The sequence below is a fragment of the Brassica napus genome, chromosome A9 (assembly GCF_020379485.1).
Source record: "Brassica napus cultivar Da-Ae chromosome A9, Da-Ae, whole genome shotgun sequence".
Classification (NCBI taxonomy): Eukaryota; Viridiplantae; Streptophyta; class Magnoliopsida; order Brassicales; family Brassicaceae; genus Brassica; species Brassica napus.
The window spans coordinates 32,772,466-32,791,374 of NC_063442.1; the positions used below are offsets into that span (position 1 = coordinate 32,772,466).

At 33.7% G+C, this 18,909-nt stretch overlaps 2 protein-coding genes across 3 annotated transcripts; one reads left to right on the plus strand and one right to left on the minus strand.

Moving 5' to 3' along the window:
- LOC111200299 (probable methyltransferase PMT27) lies at window positions 1–3,949 on the plus strand. The gene is made up of 5 exons (XM_022691057.2): window positions 1–1,715; window positions 1,793–1,942; window positions 2,280–2,661; window positions 2,737–3,379; window positions 3,449–3,949. The coding sequence occupies exons 1-5, from the start codon at window positions 273–275 to the stop codon at window positions 3,663–3,665; spliced, it is 2,835 nt and encodes a 944-aa protein (XP_022546778.2). The 5' UTR covers window positions 1–272; the 3' UTR covers window positions 3,666–3,949.
- Window positions 3,950–11,460: 7,511 nt separating this feature from the next.
- Window positions 11,461–17,562, minus strand: LOC111200300 (zinc finger CCCH domain-containing protein 44-like). Of its 2 annotated transcripts, none has more exons than XM_022691059.2 (11): window positions 17,025–17,562; window positions 16,625–16,704; window positions 16,288–16,475; window positions 14,857–15,736; window positions 14,614–14,741; window positions 14,448–14,507; window positions 14,312–14,362; window positions 14,129–14,199; window positions 13,709–13,845; window positions 13,412–13,587; window positions 11,461–13,317 (listed from the first exon to the last, which is right to left on the minus strand). In XM_022691059.2, the coding sequence occupies exons 1-11, from the start codon at window positions 17,339–17,341 to the stop codon at window positions 11,569–11,571; spliced, it is 3,837 nt and encodes a 1,278-aa protein (XP_022546780.2). In that variant the 5' UTR covers window positions 17,342–17,562; the 3' UTR covers window positions 11,461–11,568. The 2 variants fall into 2 exon arrangements, with proteins under 2 accessions (XP_022546780.2, XP_022546779.2); XM_022691058.2 differs by having other exon boundaries at window positions 13,694–13,845.
- Window positions 17,563–18,909: the final 1,347 nt, after the last annotated feature.

Here is an 18,909-nt window from a genome sequence, read left to right on the forward strand (position 1 = left end):
AGGTTACCGTTTAGCATCACATCATTTTATGGTTTGAATTCTCCATAGACAAACATGAGACACAAAGACCATAAACTAAAATTAGAGATATGATACTGAAAGTCCCATGTCCGACTCTATAGGATCTTTGATTCAGTCTTGTCTCTTTACAACCTCTCTTTTTCTCTTCTATTTTTACTTCTTTCAACTACCATTTTACTCCTTCATTTATTTGTTCTCTTCTCCATCTTTTCTTTCTTTCTCTCCACAAACAATACAATAAAACAGTAAAAATGGCATTCGGAAAAGGACGTGGAAACAAACGCACTTCTACATCGTCCTATGCATCGACTATTACAATGGTCGTCTTTGTAGCTTTATGTGTCGTTGGTGTATGGATGCTTTCTACCAATTCCTTTATTCCGTCACAGATCACACAAGCTACAACTCGAACGGTCATCGCAGAGACGGAGAGGAGTGATGTGTCTGCCTCTTCAAACGGTAACGAAGAACCCGAACCAACAAAACCGGAGTCTGATGAGCATCCAACGTTTCAGGACAATCCAGGAAAGCTTCCAGATGATGCCGTAAAGTCTGAAGACGAACAACAAAAGTCAGCAAAAGAGAAGACAAACTCAAAGGCAGGAGATGAGGGAGAGCGACAGAATCAAAAACAAGAAACCGAGACACAACAGAACAATGAGAAAGAGAATAAGAAGAACGATGAGGGTCAAGTGAAAGAAGTTGTTAAAGAGTTTGAGAAAGAACAAAAGGAACAACGTGAAGAGGACGCTGGGAGTCAACTAGGTAACAACAAAGGAACACAAGAGCAAGAGAATGTACAAGGAAAAGACATGCAGGACGTGAAACAAGGGCAAGATCAGGATTCTAATACTGACGTGACGTATACAGATGCGACCAAAGAAGAACTACCTTTGGAGGTGGGGAAGAGATATGCTTCACAGAAGTCAAAGGATCAAGAAAACGGACAGCAACAACAACAACAAGAGGATCAAAACTCCAAAAATGAAGAAAACGGGCAACAACAACTAGATGATCAAAACTCAAAGAATGAAGAAAACGGACAGCAACAACAACAAGAGGATCAAAACTCAAAGAATCAAGAAAACGGACAGCAACAACAACAAGAGGGTCAAAACTCAAAGAATGAAGAAAACGGACAACAACAACAACAAGAGGATCAAAACTTAGGGAAGGAAGAGAGCGGACAGCAAAACATGGAGAACAACAACATGGTTAATGATGAAAACGTGAAGGAGCAGAAGAACATGAAGGATGAGAATGGACAACAAGACGAACAAAGCACAACAAAGGAAGAAAACGTGGAGCAGCAACAAGCAGAGCAAAAAGATGAGAAAAAACAAGAAGGCGCAGGAGCGAGCGGGTTTGGTTCTGGAATACCAAAAGAATCTGCAGAATCACAGAAGTCATGGAAGAGTCAAGCAACAGAGTCTAAGGACGAGAAACAAAGACAGACATCTGAATCAAACAATGCAGATAGTATAATGACTGGAAAAGCATGGGAATTGTGCAATGCAACTGCAGCTTATGATTATATACCATGCCTAGACAACGAAGAAGCTATAAAGAAACTGACAAGTAGAGGACATTTTGAGCATAGAGAGAGGCATTGCCCGGAAGACCCACCAACTTGTCTTGTCTCTCTCCCAGAAGGGTATAAGGAGTCCATCAAGTGGCCTGAAAGCAGAGACAAGGTACATGATACGAATCCAAATAAGTTTTTTTTTTAAATGTGAAATAGACAAATGTTGACTTACTTGTGATCTAGTAGATATGGTATCACAATGTCCCACACACAAAGCTAGCAGAGGTGAAAGGGCATCAGAACTGGGTGAAGGTCACTGGCGAGTTCTTGACGTTTCCTGGTGGTGGAACACAGTTCATCCATGGAGCTCTTCATTATATAGATTTTCTTCAGCAGGTGAACTGATCTCTTGATTTCAGGATGCAAATATATAAAGTATAACTAAGATAAATACCCTTAAAAAGCACTAAACCAACTTTTTGTTCAAAATAGCACACAAGTAGAAAAATCTTTAAAATAACATTCACTGAAAAATAAAAAAAATAAAAAAATTTATATACCTGTACATATTTAGATTTAGGATGTAGGGTAATTAAATGTTTTTATTGATTAACAAAATACTAGTGTAGAGATTTTTTTCTTTAAATGTTATTTTTGCGACCAAAACTAGAAAATGTGATATTTATGAGAATTACCCTAAGTCTAATGCATCTTTTCTTTTTCTCTATGGCAGTCTGTAAAAAACATTGCGTGGGGTAAAAGTACTCGGGTTGTACTGGATGTTGGATGTGGGGTGGCGAGCTTTGGTGGTTTCCTCTTTGAAAGAGATGTTATAGCAATGTCTCTTGCACCAAAAGATGAACATGAAGCTCAAGTTCAGTTTGCTCTTGAACGGAAGATTCCAGCAATCTCTGCGGTGATGGGCACTAAGCGATTACCATTCCCAAGCAGAGTGTTTGACCTTATCCACTGCGCACGTTGTAGAGTCCCCTGGCACAATGATGGTGGCATGCTTCTTCTGGAACTTAACCGGATGCTTAGACCAGGAGGTTATTTTGTGTGGTCAGCAACACCAGTTTACCAGAAGCTTGAAGAAGATGTCCAAATATGGAAAGGTATGGTTTGAATTATAAAAGTGTTCTCCTTGTTTTGTTTGTACCACTGACGCTGACATGTTTTGAGTTATGTAGAAATGTCCGCACTGACAAAATCTATGTGCTGGGAACTTGTGACGATCAACAAGGATAAACTCAATGGTATTGGTGCTGCCATCTACCAGAAACCTACTACTAATGAGTGCTATGAGAAACGAAAGCACAAGAAGCCTCCTATGTGTAAAAACAACGATGATTCAAATGCAGCCTGGTATGTACCGCTACAAGCATGCATGCATAAAGTGCCGACCAATGTGGTTGAGAGAGGGAGCAAGTGGCCCGTGAGCTGGCCTCGTAGGCTTCAAACACCTCCCTATTGGCTAAACAGCTCTCAAATGGGAATCTATGGGAAGCCAGCTCCACTAGACTTCACTACAGATTATGAACACTGGAAGCACGTTGTTAGCAAAGTATACATGAAAGAAATGGGAATCAGCTGGTCTAATGTGAGGAATGTAATGGATATGCGAGCTGTCTATGGAGGGTTTGCAGCAGCTCTAAAAGACTTGCAAGTGTGGGTCATGAATGTTGTAAACATAAACTCACCAGATACATTACCTATAATCTACGAGAGAGGCTTGTTTGGAATATATCATGACTGGTGTGAATCTTTTAGCACATACCCACGAAGCTATGATCTCTTGCATGCAGATCATCTCTTCTCCAAGTTGAAAGCAAGGTAAAATCTCAAGTCTTTTTCAACCTTTTGGTAAAACTTTTTCTTTTAAATTCTTTTATTTTTTTGAAGGTGCAATCTTGTTCCAGTAATGGCAGAAGTGGATAGAATAGTTAGACCAGGAGGCAAACTTATTGTTCGTGATGAAGCCAATGTGATAAGAGAAATAGAGAATATGTTGAAGTCACTGCACTGGGATGTTCATCTAACCTTCTCTAAACACCAAGAAGGAATATTAAGTGCACAAAAAGGATTCTGGAGACCAGATACATCTCAAACTTCCACCTGAGAAAGATGGTAAATCTGCAAACTGAAATAGCAGAAGCAGCATTATATATATTATACATTTATCAACCATATCTATAAGTCTGAACATTCTTGCTTGTTGCTAGAATTGGATAAAGATTGTCAAGAATAAGCAAATAGTGTTAGTCTTGTTAAACTGTAGACTAATTAGAACAATTTTTTTCTTCACCTATGTCATATAGAAAAGGAAAGCCCAACCAATAAATGAAATTTGTTTTGTATGAAAAGTTATGTACAATAATATATTAGAACAACGGAAATATAAAAGTAAAACCTAATTTTATCAATTTGGTGATTTTTTTTTAATATGCGGCATTTAACTTAAAAAACTAAATATATAAAATTTGACTCAAACAAAATTTTACATATAACATTTGTTTCAAAATGTTCTGATCAACCAAATATGTGCTATCCTACAAGGTAATCTCCACTCTAAGACCTCCATAGGACCATAGATAATGCAAACATAGCCAAATTACTCATCTGTATAGTGGAATTCACCTTGCATCATAAAGGAAGATCATAGATTACATAAATACTATTATGAGTATCTTATACATGGTATATTTTATAGGTCTTTATCATATTGAGTCTTTTTAAATTTGGAATTTTCTTAAAAGCCTAAACTTTTATCAAAATTCAATGGTTCATCTGTAATAGTTGATGATCTATGCATGTTAGAACTTAAATTGCTATATGAAAGAACACAAATATTTGAAGTTAACAAAATATCATATGGTTGATTATTATATTCATATTTGGATATTGTTTTAAAGATATAGGTACACATTACAAAAAAAAAAACAATTAATTAAACCCCTCTTATCTTGAATGAAAAATGATGGTTTGCGAATCTTAATGTTTCTTATTCATTTGATAAGATTTGGTGTATTACAAGAACAAATATGATTTATTCCATTGGGAAATTCTAACCATAAGAATATTTAGCTCAATTTCAAGAATGAAATCAGTAACAATATTCGAAAATTTCAGGGGATCAAAATCATCATAGTAAAAGTCAGCTAAATTTGGAATATCAAAAGTTATGCTTTATTATGAGGCCTATCAAACTATTTAAAGAATAAAATGGCCAAAAAATTGTGGTAATCAGACTAATTATAACTAGAAATATGACAAAAGATGCTATTGAGTATTTAGAGATCACAATGACCAAAATGTATACAATCCAATTTATTTTAAACCATACTTACTTGGCTAGGAGGAACATAGTTGGTTCCATGTTTAGTTGATGGCTTTCAAATGAATATATTTTGATATTGCACTTTACTTTAGTTAGATTAATCATAAATTGTTAGGTTTGTTATGTTTTTGGTTGGACTAAACTCAATTTGATATACTTTGTTCCACGATATCATACATGTACCAATTTTGAGTAATATTATTTTGGTTTATATTCTAATTTCTTATTTGATATAAAAAAATCTAAACATTTGTAAATGATATCTAAGACTCCAACGATATTGCAAGATGTCAAAATTAACTGATCATTTGTCGTTGATGTTTATTTGTTAAAGTGAATCTGAAAACATCAAAACTAACAAAAATAATATATTACAAAGTTAAGACTTTATTGTTCATGCTTTATCATCAACCGATTGGTATTGAAAAACTTTTTGTGTATCAAAACGATAATCAGCGATCGGAAAGCACGAGTTTTTTAGATTATATTATAATACAAAGTTTTATTATATCGAAAAATATAATTTTAACAGTTATATAATTTACAAATTAGTTTTTTGAGATTTTATATGCACACTTTTACATAAGTTTCTTTTAGGTATGAGAATTATATTCGGATCAAAAAACAAACCGAACCGACCTGAAAATATAGGTTTAGTTCAGGTCCAGAGAAGATAATGTATTGGGTTTTTTTGGATCCGCAGGTCTTTGTTTGAGTCCGGGTCCTAACTCTATACCCGATCATAAATATGTTGGGTTTATTAGGTATATTTGGATATTTCGAATATGTTTCCGGTATTATGGATTTTTTTTTCAGTTTTTGATTTACGATTATAGTTTTTGATTTCAGGTAAATTTTTAAATTAAAAAAAAAAATTGGGTATTTGGATAAAATTTTAGGTATTTTCAGTTCATCGTGTCAGATTTTGAATAAAATCTTGAATTTTTAAGTTTTTGATTTTTTTGGGTATTTGTTTGGAGTTTCAAGTACTTTTCGTATTTCAGATATTTTTCAGATTTTTTAGATATTTCAATTTTTTTTAGAATCCTAAATACCCGAACAGATGTGGATTCATTACGTCCATATCTGGTCCAACCTTTTGACATATATTTTTAACGTTATTGTACAAAAACATGGTTGATGAAATATTTTTCTGAGTAAAGGTATCTTAAGAAATAATATTAGGATTTGTTAAAAATATTTAAAATATTGTATGGTTAGAATGCTTAATGGTATTACCAAAAAAATAATGAATAGTTATACATGACTCTAACAACTTTTTTATATTAGATTTTTTAAGACTATTTCCCTTTTAATAGTATTGATTCGTTTTTAAGTGAAAAATATATAAAAGTATAATATTTAAACCAATAATTTTCAAAATCGTGAATAATCCATACTGATATCGTGAAGTCGAGTTGGCTTTAACAGAACCAATGAATTTCTACATTTTTTTGAAGGTAACATGACTATTCAGAAAACTCATTTTTAAATATGAAAATATCTACCAAACTATAGACGGTTGAAAGTTTAGTATATGATATGAGATTTTAGTGGGAAATTTTATATATGATATGCTTACTTTATTATAAAGGAAAGAGGGAGTTAGAATGTACATATATATGTCGTGTAACTTCTCTTGCTTTAAATTATATATTATATGATAAAAGTGATAATATCCCCCTATATATTAAAAGAGAAGTCACTTTAGTGATTTCTGGTGACGTGTCGTTCATAGGTGAAGTTTCAAAAAAATTGTTATAATTTGATTGGTCGATGATTTTTAATTTTTATTTATTTAATTTTGATCTAAAATTTAAGGTAAGTCTAAAATCATTTAACATCACTTGCCATATAATCTACAGAATAACAATTTATGGAAACTGATTCTAGAAATTATAGAAAGATTAATAATGTTTTATTTATTACTTTTAATATTTATAAACTATAAAATATAATGAACGAAATTTTATATAAGATAATTATAATTGTTTTATACTCTACTTGATGAATTGTATTCGAATATAATTATATAATAATTATTTTAAATATTAAAAAAATCAAACATGTTTATTAATATTAGTTTTAAATTATTTATCGTTGTTTAAAGAATAAATTTATCATAATTTTAAAATAATTTACAGAATATTATAAATTATTAATAAAATTAAATTTACTTTATATTGAATATTTGTTTATTGTTAAATATTTTTTAGAATTTCTTTTTGATTTATTTTTTCCATCGACACTACTAAAAAGGAAAGCCCTCTAAATACTAACCTTATTTTGTAATTTCGATATATCATTTAATTCATCGATCCCACTATAATAGGAAAGTACCATTGAATACTAATTGCAAGGGAAAACATAATTTAATGACCAATTAACATCAATTTCCAAATGACTTACATAATATTATTAATAACTATTTATGGTAACTAATTGTCGAAAGTATGGTATATAAATCCATTTTATTAATTCAAATAAATATTTTGGATTCCAAATGACTTACATAATATTATTAATAACTATTTATGGTAACTAATTGTCGAAAGTATGGTATATAAAGTCATTTTATCAATTCAAGTAAATATTTTGGTTTATTATTTTATGTAGTCTATAGATATATTAGAATATAAAGTCATTTTATCAAATCAAATAATTTATTTTAATTCATCGATCCCCTATAAAAGGAAAGTAACATTGAATACTGATTGAAAAGGAAAAAATAATTTAATCCCTCTATTAACATTATTTGCGCAACAATATTAGTTAATACATGTAATAATTAGTTTCCTTATTACAAATGGAAAGAATTCTCTTGATTTTGTTGATTGATTTTTTTAGAATTTCTTTTTTCGATTTATTTTAATCATCGACACTACTAAAAATGAAATCACTTTAATACTTAACTTTTGTGTTTTCTCGATTCAAAGAACATCTTTTTGCGATCATTTCTCTGTTTAATTCATTAAATACTCACTAAATATTTTAGATGTTAGAGAAACGAAATTAATTGACAAGATATTTTCTCTCCTAAAATCATGCATTTAAAACTTAATATTTATGGTGAGACTTGTCAACCAAAATTCTGGTGCAATCTATTCACGAGATGTTCTCCTTTAGCTTTATTAACAAGATATTCCAAAAATAATATTACCTTATAAGTATAAGATTTATTGAGAATTTATTAAAGAATATTCTACTTCTCAGCTTATCATGCAAGCTAAATCAATGAAAAACGTCTACCAATTTACTATAAGTAAGACATTCACAGTAGAAGAAACGAAATAATTGAACTTTGTATTCTGAACTTTTAATGTTAATAATGTTCTGAACTTTTTTTTCTTCTTATTTTAGAACATTAAGCTTTTATATTTCATGAGAGCTGATTTTTCTTTTGGTTTATATGCAGATACCCTATTATGACGATTTCTCCACTGAAGCTATATATGATTTGATTGTACACCTTTTTGATATATCATTTCGATAATATCTTTGTTCCTCAATCTGGTAAAAAATTTGTACTCAATTTGATAACATCTCTCAGCTAAATCATTTCAATAGCATCTTTTTGTGCTGCGAATATTTTTCTTTTTTTGATTTGTAGATTTATATTATTGTTTAGAATTATAAGCTTATATATACACATATTTGTTTTTTGGTTTGCTGATTGTGATTTTGTTTTATATTTTTTCAGAGATGATTTGAGAGAAGTGGTCATATTTCAGACCTCTAAGAGTTCACCATTCCGATCCTGCAAAAGATGTGCACTTAGAATGGTATTTTCTCTACTGTACATCAAAATTGGATAATCAATTATATTTTTAAAATATCTATAGTAGGATGGTATTTTCTCTACTGAAATAATATCTTATTTCCTAATCTCATGCTTTAATATTTAAACTTGAAGTACAAGATTTGTTAATTAAATCATTAGTGTAAACTACTCCCGAGATATTCTCTTTTTTTATATTTAAAATGTAATTTTAGTAACAATATATTCCATAAATAATCCTAACTTATAGGTAGATACATTTTTAAAATTAATTTGAGAACATTCTATTACATAGCTTATTGTGAAAGCTAAATATTTTAGTAAAGTCTAGCATTTTACTTATCTTTTGTGTTTTCTCGATTCAAATAACATCTTTTTGAGATCATTTCTCTGTTTAATTCATTAAATACTCACTAAATATTTTAGATGTCAGAGAAACGAAATTAATTGACAAGATATTTTCTCTCCTAAAATCATGCATTTAAAACTTAATATTTATGGTGAGACTTGTCAACCAAAATTCTGGTGCAATCTATTCACGAGATGTTCTCATTTAGCTTTATTAACAAGATATTTCTAAAATAATATTACCTTATAAGTATAAGATTTATTGAGAATTTATTAAAGAATATTCTACTTCTTAGCTTATCATGTTTTTATCAAAAGAAAACGTCAGTAGATCAGATTAATTTTTACATGTTCTTTCAGGCTTGAGTTTATCAGAAGATCAAATTAAGAGTTTATCTTTGGCGGAGATTGAATCAATCATGCGTTTGAACGGAAGCTCATTTACATTGTTTAAGTTTTGAAACGTGTTATCAATAGTATACTCTTCTATTGGTTAAGATGTGGCTTTTGTTAGATTTTCTATTAATTAATTTTTTTGTTTTACTTTTGTGGAATTCGCGATATTGTAATATTGTAAATCAATAATAAAGACATTTTTCTCACTATTAATAGGTGATAGAGAGAGGGAGGGAGAGAGAGGGAGGGAGAGGGAGGGACGAAGAGAGAGAGAGGGAGGGAGAGGGAGGGAGTGAGGAGGGAGGAGGAGAGGGGAGAGAGAGTGGGAGAGAGGGAGAGAGAGGAGAGAGAGAGAGAGAGAGATTAGTGTTTACGGTATAACCAAAATTTTTGAGTTTATTGTTTATGATTTATCCGGTAAAGCCAAAGGGTTAGAGTATACTCAAGGGTTTAAGGTTTACCAAGAGTTTAGAGTTTAAAAATTAATGAATGTAATTTGTATATTTTACAATAAAAAATAAAAACTAACAGCAAAGTAGATTGCATTATATCTTGAATTAAATAATGTTAAGAAGATTTATAGTTTTCAACCACAAATAATGAATCATAACTATGTGATTATTATACATATAATATATATTATGCATATACATGTCATTGTATGTAAAAATTAACTAACCATGTAAAATTAAACTAATCATAATATTAATATCCGCATATGCGATAAAATATCTGCATATGCGATACAATATCCGCAGTCACTCCATAGAGACCTGGATATTTAATCGCCGAGTTAATAGTTTTGATAAGCTGACAGAGTCTGATTCGAAAATCACCGACTGCAATTCGTATCTTCTCTCTGCTCAACCCATTTCTAACATTATTTATTTCATATTTATTACATATTTTGAACTTTTTATTCCATATTTTGAATTTTTTATGTCCTTAATTACATTCTGAAATGGTAAAAGAGGGTTTCAATGGGAATGTAGTGATAATATAAAATATGTTACCTCTGAAACTATACACTATTTATTCCAGATTTTGAAAATAAAATATCTTCTTAAATATACAAATTATTTTGGAACGTTGCAATTATACGTACACACAATAAATACCTCTTGATACTGAAGTTACTTTGTTCCATCTCGTCCATGTAAAATATTGAGTACCAACATTTTTTTGTACCTGATGCTTTTTCCCAAGGGCAGTGGTATTATGATATAAAATTCGTTACTTATAAAACTATGTACTACTTAGTTAATAATTTGAATATGTTTATGTCCGCACAGGGTGCGGGCCGGCCACCTAATAAAACATTAGTTTCAGTGCTTTTACTATTAAAAATCAAAATAGTAAATATAGAAATAGTAATGATTAGGATCTAGGAGTGAGATTTGAATAAATAAAAGAATTGAATAAATTATTGTTAGAAAAATATATAGTAATATATTGTTAGTCTAAATTTAAGGTAAGACAAAAAAATAATGAATTAAATGAAAGAGTCTAAACAACTTTTATAGGTAGATTTTTTAATACTCTCTCCTTTTAATAGTATTGATGTTAGAGGAAAATTGATAATACATTTGAAAAAACTTCAATTGTACAGTCTTGCTAGGACTAATAATGAATCATTCCAAGTGAAAGATACCCTAAACAACAAACATAATATAGAAATCATGATTTTGTAAAAATTGAAACATCTAACTGAAAAACATCATTATAATGATCAAAACAAGATTTCTAGCACTAACCAAACATGTTATATGCTACTAAACAATCATTTTTTGTCGATCAACACAAAGAGTCATCATGTATTCAAAAAGAAATTCACTATCTTTTAAGTCAAGTCTAACCAAATGAACTCGTGAATGAACGAAGTGTACTCAGCATTAATCAATAATAATATGTACAAATGGAAATCTGATAAAAGATGTCGAGTAAGTCTCTGTCTGTAATTCACATTAGAAGGTTAAGTAGAAGAAGCGAGCAAGACAGGATTTGATGGTGTGCACGAGGTTAGATAAAACTTAGTTTTATAAGAAGCTTTGATAATTACTTAAAAACATGCGGCTGATGGGATACAGAAACTTTGGTGTTACAAAAAAGGATGTTCGAGGTTGTGTAAATAAACAAATGGATACATAATACAAGAAATGAGAATCAGGGGTGCCAAAAACTACAAGCAGCACCCTTTTTACAGTATCCACTCTCATAGAATTTACATATTTTTAGCCCTTTGGGCGGATGAGCTGTATACGAACCTGATCCATGGTCATACCCATGGCTACTGCTGTATGGCCATTGCCGATTATTATTATGACTGTTGTTGAGACTATTGTTGTGACCATTGTTCCACCATTGCCGGTCTCTGCTGTGACCACCGGATCTCCTTTGCTGACTTCCATTACCACGTGGACTGCGCTCAGTGTTTCCACGAGCTGGGTCATGTGATGATGGTGACCTAAGGCTCGATTCCAAACCAACTCCCGAAGCATACTTGGGAGGCCTCTCGACCAACCCAGCTTCAACTGTGGTTTCTGATCCCAGTCTGAGAGCTGTTGTCGTCAGAGTCAGGTCCTGACTTGTTGAAGCTGGCGCTGGTGGTGCAAGCAGGAGCTCCGGACCAGCGGTTCCACAGTGGCTGAAGTGAGTGTTGTCTTGTGCTTCTGTACCGGTTGAGCTTTTGCCGGCGGAGACGTAGTCAAGAAAACTCGGCTGAGAGACATCCATTCTGCATGTTTCATGTGTGAGGAACATGCGTAGCACAGGGTTAAAGAAATCTTTCTCTGGCCCTTTCATCAAATCATCGTCGTCATCACAGTGAAATGTTGAGGTGGGTGAAGAGGGCAAACCGTTCTGCTCCATTGCTTCAACTTCAGCTAATAGATCTGAAACTGATTCATCACACTCGTCAGGGTCGGCCACAATGGCCGGCCACCCAGATGAGTGAGCCACGTGGGTGTTGTTGGAAGTGTGAGTAGCTGTGGCATGATCAGCTGCCAAATTAATATGCTTCACAGACGGTGCAGCTAAATCAACAGCACTCTGCTGAGTTACTTGAGGAAGCTGTCCTCCAGTGACCACAACACTTGAAGTGGTGGTGGTGGTGGTAGGAGCATCGACGGTAGTTGTGGCGGTGGTGCTCCATGTGACCCCAGATGGTCCTTTGACCAGAACACATGAAGACAGAGACTGAATAGTCTCTGCCGCTTGAGCCTCCAAGTCTTCAGGGCTCGACTTAGGTGTAGGACTAGGGAAATCACGGAAATGGATTTTTTGATTCAGGTTTGGTGCATGAACAGAACCGTTTATGGAAACAGAACCACTATTTGCTCCATCTTCTAGAGTCTTACCATCTGGCCGCACAGCACTAGATTGATCAGTTCCTGAATTTTCTCTTACGTCAGGAGTAATTACATGTCCTGGAATCACAGACATTGATGCTGGACAGCTAACTTGAGGCTGGGGACGAACAGAAATACCATCCTCAACTTTTCCAGAGCAAGGTACAAGAGTCGCAACTTGTTTTTCTTTCGGATCGTTAGGAAGGGCATTGACAATAGAGGAAGAAGAAGAGGTTGAACTGGTGCTGACTGGTTTCAGGTTCTTCTGAAGACAGTTCGCATCAACGCCAGTGCGTCCAGAGTGGTGCGGAGACGGTTTTAGTTCTTGGGGATGAAACGATGAACTTGGCAAAGTAGTTGCTTTATCAAACCGTCCTGCAAGAGCGTCAGTTAGAAGTACAGACTCGTCTTGGTTCTCATGCTCTTTCCATATCCTAAGATAAGGAGGAAAATGGCCACAAGATTTCCATTTGCGGAGCTGCACCATAGAAAATGGTCCCTGGGTCTTTCCTGCTGGATCTCGATAATGCCATATTTCACTCTCCTCATCATCTTTACCAGTTTGCTGCAGAACCCAAAGATTAATATATGACATGAAACCAAAACTAGAAAACATATGAGAGGTTACATTTCGAACAGAGTAGTTGGTATGGTCAAACCTGGATATCTGCTGAGTTGTTGTCGACCTTAGAACACTCTTCTTTATTAGTGGCATGCATGGCTTTTCTGCTTCGCAAAACTGGAGCATCATATTTTTTCTGCGGATTATTTCCCAAGTTATTCAGGATATCCCCTTTTTTCTTCGGACTTTTACTTTGTACCTCTATGTGTTTATCTGCATATAGAAAACGTATAAGATTGTAAACAGCATCCACCAATCAGGAATCTTTCGTAAGATAATGAACAAGAAGCATTTCACATCCTAGTTTAAGGTGGGAGACCTGGTTTCCTCATACCCAACACTGCATCTTCTGCTGATGGATGACTCGGATCCATGCTTGGATCTGTATGAACTTCTGGGACTTCCTGCAGAAGCCGCTGGCGTTCCTCAGGTGATTCTAGACGCCCTAGCTTTTCTACACATTCTCTAAGCGTGGGAGATGGTTAAGAAAACAAGACTTGAACGTTCCATGCAACCAGTGTAAAAGTGTCTTTCACAACCTAAAGCAAACCAAACATCTAAATGAAAAGACTTAAGAGTATGTAAAATTGTATACTACTTAGACTAAGTAATTCCCGTTGGGATTGGCATGGTCTTCTCTTCAAGGAATTATTCCAACAACGAGTCACTGAAAGATTCTATAACCGATAACATTTGCAAATATAGTGTAAGCGAAGTGCAATAAATATAGTATGGCAATCTGAAAAAAGGATATTCCTTTTTACGACCCTGCTCACTAGCCCGATCACGGAGATGCCCTAACTTTAACATATCAGCTTCCAGAACCTATATCGGCAAAGAAGTCAATAAGAAGCAACGCCGAGGACAATAAAGAACTATGATCATGGGGATCTTTAATATTTATATGAATGATACTTGATGTGGTTAATTAACCTACCTCATTGACTCTCATAACTTGCAGCGTTGCTGCAGTCTTCAAGATGTCACCCTGGCACCGACGAAAAAGACATGAGTTTCCAACTTAGGTAAAATATATAATTTCAGGTGAGAAGATATCATGCTTGCGTTCTTACCACAGTCAAACGTTTATTGAGGCCACATTTTATGCTCTGGCGTAGCCGTTTGCACTCGTCCTGAAAATTACAGTTGGCGTTACCTTATTATTACATGGGGTTTAAATTTTTTTATTGTAGAGCCTAGCAAGGTAGATAAAACAATTTCAATGAGGACTATATATACCTCTGTGACATTCTGGTCTGATAATTGATCAATCGAGATGACTTCTCTCTTGTCTAAATTTAGTATTTCTAGCATAACATCAGTAGTTTTTGTGCCAAGTTGGTAGGATGCTGATGCCTTGCTTGTACCTGTTAAATTACAACAAAAACAGCTGAGATCTTACTATTAAAATTTTAGGTCATTCAATTTGCCGTTTTCCTTTCTTTCCTCAAACAAGCATTAATATGAAAACTGATCAAGTACCTACAACTTGAACGAGCCTGTAAATATCCAGCTTCTGGTCGCTGCCAGATACCTTAATTCTCAAAATTGTGCCTACCACCTTTTCGTGAACTTTGTTGATATCATCAAGTAGAGTCTCTATAAATTTACGTCTCAAATAAATCAGGTTGATATTGTGAACATCAATCGCTGCATATGCATCCAGATTTTCGTTTTGTACACCGCCATCAGTTTTCCTACGCATCTTCCGTTTTCTATCCCTAACCACCGGATCATAAGCACTATCCTTCTCTATTTGGCTACGAACAGCATGACTACTTTCCCCATTCTTGGGTTTCTCTTGAATAAGGAAGTGAGACTCGAGAAGCTTAAGCATTTCAAAGTGACCCACTCGCTGTCTCCCAAACAACTTCACAAGCATTTGGTCACAGACAACTTGAGACTTCTGATTAGGATCCCTAAGATTTTTTTTCTTGATATAGTCAAGCAGAAGACCCTGCACATCGAACTGAGAAAGAACCGATGTATCGCCATTTCTCATGACCGACAAAAACTCGAGGAGTTCTTTTGTTGCCCAGTTTGTATCTCCAGGAAGCTTCTTTGGGATATTACTTGGAATTTTAGTAGCTAACTTGCTGGGTACGGTGGGGGAATCACTAGTCCTTTTTCTTTTTGTTCCATTCGCTACTACATCTGAATCTGAATTGCCTGAAGAACAAGCTTTGCTAAGGGTATGAATATTTCGTGACTCCACTTTAGGGACAGTATAAGGAACCTCCTTCCAAGGATTATTTGCTCTAGTAAGCTCTTCGACAGTTAGAGACAGCTCTTCCTTCAGGCAAAGCCAATATACCTTGAACAAATACTCCCAACTGAGCTTGTCATCAAAATCCACCTTTACCTAAAGGACAATGAAAACAATTATGACCATGCACATTATGATATAGTAAATAGAATATATAAAAAGAAGAGCATTCAATTATAAAACTAATGAAGTACAAGGTTTCCTCCTAAAACAAGAGCCGTTACTTTTTTCCCCTTGGGTTTCACTCTTTCCAAATACACAACATATCCGACTGCTCTGGCAAGAGCTTATTAAATACGAAACCCATGACTAACAAATTTGGAAAGCTCCTAACATTCCGTTAGTTCTCCCATAAGATATGATTCTAATCAATCAACCCAAATCTCTACCAGTCCATGATTTTAGGTTGTGACTGGTTGCTATCACATTACCTATCAGGTGACACGTACGATGTTAAGTGCATGGCAACACTACGAGATTTTCATAGGATCTAAATAAATAGAAACCCCATATAGATGTAATGAACGAAAACGACTAAAATCAACAAACAATATTCCCCTTACGGTAAAATATAATTGCCCCAAGCAAATTTTGCGGCTAAGCATTGAATGGAAACTATAGTATAGATTGAGGGAGGAGTGTCTTACCGCTTCATTATCTCCTTGAGAAATATTCTCGATCAACATTATAGGCTTAATACATGTGCCACAAAGACCCATGTTACCTCTCACAATCACATAGTCGGCATCTTTAATGCACCGCTTACAAACAGAAAAAGTGCATGTATAACACATGTAACTGGAACCTTTCTGGCATGTACCGCATATGTGCCAACCTGAAACGAATGAACGAAACATCAGTTTCCGTATAGGACGCGTCACGTCAATCTTTTAAAACATTTGAAATGACGGCATATCAGAACCATCACTCTCCCTAGATTGCTGACAGCAAATACACAGTAACATCATGGACTATGCGACATACCACAATTCCATTTAGCAGCTGTTCGAAAGAATGCCTCATCTCTCTTAATACAAGCTGGATGGTATGCCTTGGGGCAATTCCTGAATGTACAAGAAGACAAACCTATCAATTAGTTATTAATAACACAAATCTCCATAAATAACGCTCATAAACACTGTCTCCTTGCAATCTAATCCAATGGCATCAACCAGCGCCTTCTCAAACATAGCAACAATTACAGATTAGTGGAGCATGAAACAATCACTCATTGATCGCTAAATAATCAATATTTTATTTTCTTAACCACAATCCGGAGCGCGAATCTTTCAAAAATATCACAAAGAGAATCCAACTGACTAACTAACAAAGGCTCTAAATCTCTATCTAACAGAATTATCACTGTAATCTCCCAACAACTCACCGGCGATCACAGAGAACAAGGTCTCCGCCGTCGAAGCAAATGAAGCAGACGTCTTCTTCCTTCTCGTCCTTCCGGGGCGGTGGCGGCGGGCGAGTTTGAGACACGGTCTTAGCATGCGCCCTCGGAGGCCGGCCACGTTTCCGCTTCACAGGAGCAGGTTCATCAACAACTCCGGCAACCGTCGGGGCAGGTACAGAGGGAGCTTGAGACGCGCCGATCTCCCCGCACTGATCAACTCTCACACGATCGACGACGCCCTTGACGGAACTCTCGTCGCCCGGAACTTGCTGAAGCTGATGCTTCTGCTGATTCTCCATGAATACTCAGGAATTCGAAATAGGTATGAGTAGTATTCACGGATCAATCAGTGAAGGAGAAACCCTAATCTGAGGTTCTTTTGGGGGGATTTTTGGCGATGAAGATGGATTGGAGAGAGTATTGGGGATTGAAGAACGAAGACTAGTGGGGGCAAATTAACAAAAAAAAATAAAGAAAAACTATGACTTTTGTTTTCGCTTTTACGCCCACTTATTTAACTTTGTTGTTGTGCGACTCCATTTTATAGAGAAGACAATTGTTATACTTCTTCCTGCTTATAGAAATGTTTTTTTTTTTTTTAAACATCATATCTTCTTTCAGATTTTCTTTTATCAAAATCTTCTTACAGATTTTCTTTTATCAAAATATTCTTACAGATTTTTTATTTTATGAATATACTAGTATTTCTGGATTTCATATTTATGTAATGTTAAGACTTTTAGGTTTTTTTTAATTTTTTTGATATAGTTATGTTTTTTTATGAACAAATGTGGAGAATTTGCTTATGGTTATCGATTTTCTTCCAAATACATGCACTACAGTTTATGGATTTCGAATTCATTTCTAAAATCTAATGTTATAACTTCTAGGTAAAACCCTCAGGTTTATATCTCAAACTTTGAGTTAGAAGAATATAACATTTTAATTTACATACCAACAAAAAAATTAAACAAACAATACAAACTAATAGCAGCCAAGCATGAGACTGTGTGTCGAAATGTTTAAAGTACTTGGCATTCATTTTCATTATTCACATATATAATAGCCTATAACTCCAAAGAGTGAAATAAAATTAGTATCAGAAAACTTATATTTATATATGAAAATATTAGAGAGTCACCTGATGGAATACAAACCATATAATTTAAGTGTTTATTTACGGTTTTAATTGGTGACCATTAAAATGATAATAGAATAAAAAAAAAACAATGAATGCGAACAAAATAAAGAAAAACAATGAATGCGAACAAAATACAAAAAAGGTTAAAACAAATAGTTATTTTTGCCTATTTTCGTAAGGAATATTTTTAATCTAGTTCCTTAAAATGAAAGGAATAGCAAAAAATAAATACGTAACAAATATTTTTTATAAATGCTGTAAATATTAAGTAACGAATATGAATTTATTGTTCTCATGAATTCCCTAGGTCACTACTTCAGACTTTAGTTATTTACATTTATCGTATAATCTTCTCTATTAAAAGAAAAGTACAATTTTTATCTACGATAAAAAGTTATACTAGGTCCACATAATCAATTACATCTATTTAATTTTTCACAATATCTACTAAATATATAACATTTCCAACTTTTTTAATAATTATAAATTTTACTTTTAGCTATTACAAAATCTGTTGAGAAAAATCTAACAGTAATTACAAGAATATTAGTATTAAATTAATTTTAACTGTAGATTTAAATTTTACTTTTAGTTATTACAAAATCTGTTGAGAAAAATCTAACAATATCTACTAACTTTTTTTAATATCTTTTAAATTGATGCATGATTATTATAAATTAATTTTAAATAAATTTTTATTACAAAACAAAATAAAATAAAATTCTA

What these genes read in the sequence shown, in the direction of transcription:
- LOC111200299 (XM_022691057.2), top strand. Translation starts at nt 273, where the DNA reads ATGGCATTCGGAAAAGGACGTGGAAACAAACGCACTTCTACATCGTCC. An exon ending in ATATAGATTTTCTTCAGCAG is followed by an intron (nt 1,943 to 2,279) that starts GTGAACTGATCT and finishes TCTCTATGGCAG; the next exon opens with TCTGTAAAAAACATTGCGTG. An exon ending in AGATGTCCAAATATGGAAAG is followed by an intron (nt 2,662 to 2,736) that starts GTATGGTTTGAA and finishes TGAGTTATGTAG; the next exon opens with AAATGTCCGCACTGACAAAA.
- LOC111200300 (XM_022691058.2), bottom strand. Translation starts at nt 17,341, where the DNA reads ATGGAGAATCAGCAGAAGCATCAGCTTCAGCAAGTTCCGGGCGACGAG. An exon ending in CTTGTTCTCTGTGATCGCCG is followed by an intron (nt 16,705 to 17,024) that starts GTGAGTTGTTGG and finishes TTGTACATTCAG; the next exon opens with GAATTGCCCCAAGGCATACC. An exon ending in ACAACTCAGCAGATATCCAG is followed by an intron (nt 13,318 to 13,411) that starts GTTTGACCATAC and finishes TGGGTTCTGCAG; the next exon opens with CAAACTGGTAAAGATGATGA.